Below are 9,458 nucleotides of genomic sequence, written 5' to 3'. Positions count from 1 at the left end.
CTCTCATGACTGTCAATATGCTTCTCTGGCCTGGTTTAGTTTTGTGTGATCTAGTTCAACATTGGGGTTCCAGAGTGGATTTTCAGTTGGCCAATAATTTTCTCCTCTACCTCACTTCTAATTAGCCAGAGAGATGACATTATTTTTCTCTCTTTTTGACAGAAATTTTGCTAATAAATTTTCAACATTCCTCCAAGTAGGATCAGAAGTTCTGAATATGTTCTCCAATATTTTATAATTAACATTGTTTCTTCCTCAAATGATGGAAGATCTTCCTTGAATTTATTTAAATCTTCAGGGTTAAAAGGTGTGTGGCGTCTTATAGATACCAAGTCCCCATTTTTACTGAAAGTTGGAACTTCCCTTAAAGGAAATAAATTGTCTGAATTTTCTTGTGTTTCTGTTTCTAGGCTTCTTGCTCCATTCTCAATGGGGTAGGTATGAGAAAGGGAAGGGTTGGGCATGGTGAGGGGGAGGGTTTGTTGTTGTCCCAATAGTGCCAAACAGATGAGAGGTAGGAATGATATGGGAAATGAATTGGGCAGGGTGGGAAGGAGGGGGAAAGGATACAGAGGGGTTAGGGTAGGAGGCATAGGCAGGGTGTGAACTTAGATGTGAACTTAGGGTGGAGGGTGGGGTAGGAAGCATGGAAAGGGTGTGAACTTAGGGTGGAGGGGGTGGGGTAGGAGACAAATTTGCCATAAGTTCCATGGGATGAGCTATTTCAGAGAGACAAGAAATAATATATTTACAAATTTGGTCATAGAGCTCATAAACCAGTTGCTGAGTAAGATGTGAACTGGCTGTAACCACATATTTCTAAAGTCAAACATTAAGTTGCCTGTAATTCACAAAATAGGTGGGGAGCAGGACAAAGCCAAAACTTTCTACAGGTTTCCCCCACTCATAATTAAGAGTAATCTAGACAATATTGTCAGTAAAGGTTGTCTAGTTGGATTTTCTACTCCCTAAGGGAATGGAGATTTAAAAACAGCTCTCCCAGCCAGGACCTTAGGGCCCTGTTGCTAAGATTTAGAAAAGCTGTGTTCTATCTAAATTATGGAGAGAGCAAAAAAAAAAAAATCCAAATTTACTTACCTCTACAGATGACCAAAATAAGCTATTAAAAGCTGAACTTAGGGATAGTCACAGTAGAGAAAAGGTTTAGGAAAGTTAAGAAGATGGAGGGTATTTTATCACAACCAACATGATCAGCCAAAATGTAAAGTACAACTTTATGGTTGTGACCTAAACTAAATTAAATATTGGTCAGCAAGGTATATCACAAATAAAAATACCCAAGTCAGCTGGAAATTTATGGTAATTTTAATTAATATAGAGGAAAGAGATTGAGAGAGAGAGAGAGAGAGAGAGAGAGAGAGAGAGAGGAAAAGATATAATTTAAACTGCTCTGGCTCACACTAAACCAGGAAGGAGTTCAAGGCCTTGGCCCAGGGGGCCTCTCCTGAGAGCCAAGGGAAACGGGAGTCAGTCTTATTAGTCACCACATGACTGTCTCAACGAAGCTGAGGGAACGGCTCCAGGCTCAAGTTCAAGGCTCGAACTGGCGCCCAGGCCTACTCACAGGAAGTCAGCAGCCACATCCACCTCTCTGGGGAAAGAGCCAAAGAGAGGAAGTGACCCAAACTATATGGATGGTTTTACATCACTTTCCTGCATCTCATCTGGACCAATGGTAGCTTAGCTTGACTTAGGACAGCCCAGGGGTCTGTCAGCCATTATCTGCACATGACTTTCAAAGACCATCCACCTGAATACTTAATCCTTAAGTATGGGTATAGACATTCCTAATTTTGTCAAAGTATCTTCATTGTTACAATCAGGAGGTAGCTGAATCCAATCTTCACACCTGTAAATTTTGGACTTAAGACTATTAGCAGTGATAATTTCTTTTCCCATATCCTAAGTCTCAACCAATTCTGGATTTACTAATTTTATTCCTGTAAAACCATTCAAATAAACTTTGAATGGACTTTCTAAAATTCATATTGTGTCTCTTTTTCCACATGTGTTTACCAACAGAACCATGGAACAGAAAAATCAGTCAGAAGTCTCTGAGTTCATCCTTCTGGGCCTTTCAAGTAAACCAGAGCAGGAGAGGCTTCTGTTCTTCCTCTTTATGCTTATGTATCTGACCACAGTGCTGGGGAACCTACTCATCATTCTAGCCATTACAATTGACTCTCGCCTTCATACTCCCATGTACTTCTTCCTTAGCAACTTGTCCCTGGGTGACATCTGCTTTACCACCACCACCATCCCCAAGATGCTGGTTAGTTATATATCTGGAAACAAAGAAATACTTTACATAAGCTGCCTGGCACAACTCTTCTTCTTAAGTTGGTTTGCAGGATTAGATAGCATCCTCCTTGCCTCCATGGCCTATGACCGCTATATAGCTATCTGTGCCCCACTACATTATACCATGATCATGACACCAAGGGTCTGTGTCCTTCTGGTGGCAGTGCCCTGGTTCTGGCCTTGTGTCAATGCCCTGACACATACTGTCCTGATAACTCAACTCTCATTCTGTGGCCACAATGAAATCCCCCATTTCTTCTGTGACCTTGGTGTGGTGATAAGGATCGCCTGCTCAGATACCTCCATCAATGACTTGTTGATCTATACAATGGGAGGACTGACAGCTATAATCCGATTCATGGGCATTCTGATCTCCTACTTTCACATTTTTGTAGCTATCCTGAAGATACCATCAGCTTACGGGAAATGGAAAGCCTTCTCCACCTGTGGCTCCCACCTCACTGTGGTCTGTCTCTTCTATGGAACAATCATTGGAGTGTACTTCAGTCCCACATCCACCCACACAGCCCAACAGGACATAGCATCAGCTGTGATGTACACCGCAGTCACCCCCATGCTGAACCCTTTCATCTATAGCCTGCGGAACAATGACATAAAAGGAGCCCTGAGGATGCTTCTCCTGAGGAAACCAGGTTTCTCTTTGTGACTTTCTCACGCTACACTTTCACTGCCATAAGAAAAAGATTTCAATGAGTTTTCTCTAATGGAATATTCAATCTGTTCACCTCTTAACCTGCCCAAGAAGTAGTGCAATGTGATGGACAGAGCATGGAGCCAGTTACCAGACTGCATGGTTCTAGTTTTTTTACCACTTCCTAAATGTATAATACCAAGTTAACCTCCTCTTCAGGTTCTTTATTTACAAGATGAAGGGACATTTACTCAAGTGGTACATCTTGTTGCTATTTGGTTGTTTTGTTTGTGTCTGTGGCGCGATTTGCCATTTTCTTGACAAAGATACTAAAGTGGTTTGCCATTTCTTTCTCCAGTGAATTAAGGCAAACAGAGGTAAAGTGACTTTTGTAACAAGGGAATCACTTTAAAAGACTGATATATATTAATTTAAGGTCGCCAAGGAATCAGCTATGTAATTCCTAAATGAAAACTCAAGTCAGCAATCAATCTTTTATGGAGTTTAATTACAATAGGAGGAAGAAAGGAATTAGAGATAGAGAGAGAGAAAAAGGGAGAGAAGGGAATAGGGCTTAAATACCCCTTCTGTTTAGGCTGGGCCAAAAGGCCCAAGCCCTTAGATAGCTGGGGCAAAGAAAAGAGATCAGTCCCTATTACTCACGTGTCCAAAATGGAGAAACAGTCTCAGAGGCCCCCACCTTCAGCTTCCTTCAGAGCAAGCCTTCTCAGAGCCCAGGAACCACACTGACCAAAACCTCAACCCCCTCCAGTCTCCAGACCCTCCTATCTTTAAGGAAACCATCCAAGTTGCCTCCCCTCAGTCCTCACATCTACCAATCACTCTTCATCAATTTCCCTGTCAATGGAGGCTCTCGCTTAACCCAGGACCGCCCAGAGGTTTCTGGCTTTTGCACATGTCTGTTGAAGGTCATATTTTTCAAATGATTAAATCTTTACTCCTTTGCTACAGCCCTTTCTAAATCCTGTTAACTTGAGTATGGTAGAGATTGGAATAATTAAATTTTGATCTAGGCTGCAGCCCTTACTCAATCCTATTAGGACTGAATAGGGTGGAGATTGATTCCAAGTATCTCCATTGTATCAATTCTAAAATCAATCAAGAATCAAAGAAATTCCTGTTCTATGCTTAAGCATAGGTCAAAGTCCTTTCCATTGTTCAGCAAAGGGTTTCTGTCCTAAAGTAATCTTAAGAAGGGAAGAGAAGGAACCTCCCATGCCAATGGGGTTCCCATTCCAATAGACTATCAGTAAGAAATTTTCCAAGTATGAAATATCCCAATGGTGAAATTTCCAACATTTATAAGTCTAAGGAAATTTGAGGTTTACACTTTCCAGGGACACATAACTAAGTGTCTAAGGATAGAAGTAAATAAGCATTCAAGACTTACTGCTGGATCTAGGAATTATTTTGAGCATTCTGGGAAACAATTCAAAATTATAGAAATAAGATGACTAAAACAGCTATACACTTTCACCCATAGTTTCCACAACTAGGCATATACTTCAAGGAGGTCACTGAAAGTGGAGAAAAAGTTTCATTTTCAACAAAATATTATAAACTGTATCTCTATGAGAGCAAAGACCTGGAAACAAAATAGATGCTGTTCAATAAGAGAATCTTTAAAGAAAGAGTTCTTTAAAAAAAGGCTGCAAATTATAATCAACCATATAGAAGATTGTTCTATGTCACACATAGGAAATGAATTGAAAATCAGAACAAATCTGAAGGTTCACCTCATACCTAACCAATTGAAAATAACAACAAATATGTGAATAATCAGTGTTGGAAATGCTATGGAAAGAAAGGTACACAACTAGCTTATTGGTGGGTCTGTAAATTGGCTCAACCATTCTAAAGAGTTTTAGTGCATTCAAAGAATGAAGAACAATCTGTGTCTCATAACTCAACCTGTGCCAATAAAGAGATAGGAGGTGGAAAGGACAGCACAAAGGTCAGTTTGGGTGTATTACAAAGTGACTGAAAGGAAATGATGTATAATAAATCCAGAAAGGTACATTGGAGCCATTTTGCAAAGGACTTTAAAAGCCAAATGGAGGGGTACATATTTTATCCTAAAGGTAACAGGAAGTTAGTAGAATTTATTGAACAAAAGAGTCATATGGTAAGATCTGGCTTTTAAGATGACCATGCATAATAGATTTGAAAGGTAAGAAATTAGAATCAGGAGACCAAAATTCTGGTGGTTATCTGGTAGGCCAACATTTTGTTATGACTGGCCTGCACTAAGGTGGTGGCTTCTTCCAGTAATATTCAGCAGCACATGAGTAGTAGAGGAGGAAATAAATGGTGAGAGTAAGTCAGAATTGGACAAGGGACTTGTCCACAGCCTACTATTTCCCATTCTATATGTATGTGTATGTAACAGGTTTGGGGGGGAGGGGGAGAATATAATGAATGAAATTAGATTTTTAGTATGTTTTATGTTTTCCCATTAGTTCACGCACTGAGGTCATTAGGTCTTTCATAGTTTCTGTGATAAAGGGTAAAAATACTATCCTGAACTAAATATCAATATTGTACACTGAATAGCTCTTCAAAAGCTGATCCTTTTGTGCACATATGACAAAATACTAGACAGGAGCCTTAACTAAGCTTGTTTTTAATATTGCCCTGGAATTTCTCTGGGAGAAAGAGCAGAACCAGAGAAAAAGAAGTCTAACACTCTCGTTGGGGTCAAGGCACCTAGGATTGAATGTGGCTCTTCGTGAACCAGGAGACTATCATAAGAGGAAGCTGTCAGGGCTGCAGGGTATATATCAACTTAAGGAGCTTGTTCAAGTTATCTTTATTTATTCTGGCATCTAATGATATATGTTCTTTCTATGTTCTTTGTTCTAAAGCTCCTTCCAGATTACACCTTCTATATTCTTTAACAAATCTGAGGATATATATATATATAAGGATCTCTAATTTTCTATGAACTAAATTCCCTTCCACCTTCGTAAATTTTTTTCTTTTAATTATCAGGTCCCCTCCATCAATGAAATTCTATACCTTGTAGGAAATCTAAATCTCTCACTCATTTTTCAGGAGTAATGCATGTAATGAAGGGAGCTGTGACAGTTAGGACAAGGGAATAAATGGCTCTCCCCTTATTTTTCCAGAATTTTTGGAAGGTAACACCAAGATAAAAGAGCACAGTTATCTAATGACCTCAGTGGAATTTGAGGTACATGAAGAAAAAACAACAGAGAGAAATTATAACATTTTTCTGCTATATAAGGGAGCTAGGTACTGGATAGAGTGCTGGGTTGAGACCAAGAAGACATCTTCAACAGTTCAATTCTGACTTCAGATGCTTACTAGTTATGTGATCCTGGGCAAGTCATTTAACCCTGTTTGCCTCAGTTTCCTCATCTATAAAATGAGCTGGAATAAAAAATGAACAACTGTTCCAGGATCTTTGCAAAGAAAACCCCAAGTGGGGTCACAGAGAATTGGACACACCTGAAACAACTGAACACCAAAAACAAATTTGCTGTAGGCATAAAAGTAACTTCTCAGCAGACAGGGTTCTGGGTCTGAAAACAGAAAGACCTCAATTCATATTGATCTTCAGACACTTACTGGCTGTGTGTGCCTTGGAAAGTCATTTAACCTCTGTTTACCTCAGTTTCCCCAACTATAAAAATAAGATAATAATAGCACCTACCTCCTAGAATTGTTGTGAGGATCAAATGTGATACTATTTGTAAAGCACTTAATATGGAATCTGACCCATAATAAGTCATTATATGAATGGTTATTGCTGTTATTGCTGTTATTGTTCTACTTATTTATTATAATGATACACATGTGAGGTGCTACATACATAGGTTTAAGGTACATGATATGGGTTTTGAAGAAAAAAGCACTTGACACTTGTAAGTCAGCATATTGCAATAATTGAAATGGAGAGAGATTCACGTGGGAGATGCAAAGGAATAATGGTTCAATAGGCCCCTGAAAGAATTCTTGTTTATGTGGCTAGGGATCAGAGGACCTGCAGAACAAGAAAGGGGGCACCGAATGGCAAGATCTTTATTTTGAACTGTAGTACAGCCTGTCAAGGTTTCTAGAAATAAGGAGAGTCTAATTCCCTGGAAAAGGGATTTTTTTGCCAATTTCTGGGGCAAGAAGGTCAAGAATCATGGACCACAGGAATATCAGAGAAGGAAGTTTAAAAGTTTCATAACAGGGTACACAACTTCTGAGGTCTGCAAAAGGAATGAACTGCAAGGAAATCAATGCTGTAAGGATAATGAAGGAGTCCAAGGAGGAACAGCAAGATGGAGGGGGAGCAACCCCCAAACATCCATGGCACTGAGGTTGTTGAAGCCGAAGGAAGAAGGATATTCACTAGTGGTATCATCACTTTCTTTGAACTCCAATAAAAATTCTAACATCAATGAATTGGGGGTAAGAGGCCTGGGTTTGAATATTATTTCTGTTGTTTACTAGCTGCATGAGATTGGGACAGATTCTTAACCTGTATGTTCCCAAGTTTTCTCATATATAAAATGAGGGTTTCAGTGGAATTGCTGGTCAGCTCCAAGAGAGAGAAGGAAAGAGGGGAGGGAAAGAACATTAATCTTGTAACCATGGAAAAAGATTCTAAATACATTAGATAGTGTAATGAAGGGATACTGGGGTTTCTATTGATTATTACTAGATGGCTAATAGATCAAGATTTCACCTACCCTCCTCCCTCAAATGCCACCCATTCCCCCCACTCTCCCACCTGCCTCCCTTCCCCTCCCCCCCTCTTAGTCAGTTTCCTTCTATGTAACTCTAGGTGAACTGTGAGATTTAGAGGAGATACTCTTTCTCTCTTTCTCAAGTAAAGATGTGTATTGGGGAAGACAGGATAAGGATAGAGGATGAGGTAAGAGGGATGGGGGTTTCCTTAATCTATATGAGTTATGAGGGTATTGGAAATATGGCAATCAGTCACTATCAGGGACACTTAGAGAGAGATAAGGGGACAAAATATTTTTCTTCTTTCTTCTTCTTCAAACTCAAATCTCAGATATACAATTAGTTCTTCAGATTCAGCCACCACCATTAGCCACATTAGCCACAAATTAGTTTAAAAGCCTCTCCACCAGCTCCAGAAGCCACAAGGGTCTCTCAGTCACACAAAACCCTCTTCTTCCCTTCTCTTTCAGAAGCTAAGAGAGTTCAGTTCAGTTCAGTTCAGCTGTGGGGTTAGCTTCAACAGGTTTTCCCGGTAACATTCCAAATGGAATATATGGAATGTTACCTTTTGATTGACAGATGATGTCTTTTGCATGCATGTATAATCTCTCCCAGAATAAATAATAAATAATCAATGAAAACCCCAGAATCCCTTTATTATGATAGATAACAAATAAATGAATGAATAAACAAATAAATAAATAAAAATAAATGAATGGATGGATGGATGTATAAATAAATGAATAAATAGAATGAGTGTTTCAGACAAGATGACCCCTAATGAGGGGCTCCTTTTGGCTCCAGATCTGTGATCCTTTAAGAATGAGTCATAAGAGAATTTTTGACACCAGGAATACATGTATTCCATATCTGAAGGCCCCTCTCACTGCTGTATCATCTCTTCTATATTCTAAGAGCCCTTCCAACTGTGATGTTGGAACTTCCAACTCCATATTCCTTGGAAGCATTGTGCTGTGAGAAAGAAAATGAAAGGTTTAGACCAACTACTATCCAAAGTGAGCCTGGTCCAAAAGGCTTAGGGTGAAGAATGGACAATAATTTGATGTTTATCTCTAACAAGGGGCTCAGGGAATTGTGGCTCAGGATCCACAGAGTCTTTATAAAAGGTCTAACAATAATCCCCTGCACTCCTCCTATGGGACGGAGAAGATGCCTGCTCTCATACACACTGTGTCAGCCAAAGTCTCAAGCTCTCCTTCTCCTGGAAGGACCCACATCTTGGATGAGTCTCCAGTTTGAACATCTCAGCTGTGAATGGGGGAATAAGAAAGGCAACAGAGCTGGGTTCCTCAGGGCTTGAACAGAAGAACCAGACCAAATACCCAAGTAAGTACATCTGCAGATGGCCCTTTCTGTTCACTTCAAGGGAAAATCTCATACAAAGTAATTCGATAAATGAATCTTATAGAAACTTGGGCTAAAAGGAACTTGAGAATATAGAAATTCAGAGCTGGAGGGACCCTAGGAACAAAAGACACGATATTGGAACTTGAAAGGACAAAGATTACTAGACAAAGTTCTAGAAATCTTATACTATAAAATAGAAAACATCTCATATCAAAAATAATTTAAAGCAGGGACTCAGGAGTTAGAGTGTCAGACCTAGACCTAGAGATGGAAGGTCCTGAGTTCAAATTTGGCCTCAGATACTTCCTAGATATATGACCTTTCTTAGCTGTATAATAATCCCCATTGCCTAGCCCCAATCTTTCTTCTGTATCAATTAAGAGACAGAAGGTAA

The 9,458-nt window shown here is 39.6% G+C and overlaps 1 protein-coding gene across 1 annotated transcript; it reads left to right on the top strand.

Moving 5' to 3' along the window:
• The first annotated feature begins 2,047 nt into the window (after window positions 1-2,047).
• Window positions 2,048-2,989, top strand: LOC100032768 (olfactory receptor 1361-like). The gene has a single exon (XM_001381671.2). It carries the CDS (start codon window positions 2,048-2,050, stop codon window positions 2,987-2,989), a length of 942 nt encoding a protein of 313 aa, XP_001381708.2.
• The last annotated feature ends 6,469 nt before the right edge of the window (window positions 2,990-9,458 follow it).

The sequence above is a fragment of the Monodelphis domestica genome, chromosome 3 (genome assembly GCF_027887165.1).
Source record: "Monodelphis domestica isolate mMonDom1 chromosome 3, mMonDom1.pri, whole genome shotgun sequence".
Taxonomy (NCBI): Eukaryota; Metazoa; Chordata; class Mammalia; order Didelphimorphia; family Didelphidae; genus Monodelphis; species Monodelphis domestica.
This window is presented reverse-complemented; position numbering and strand designations above follow the sequence as displayed.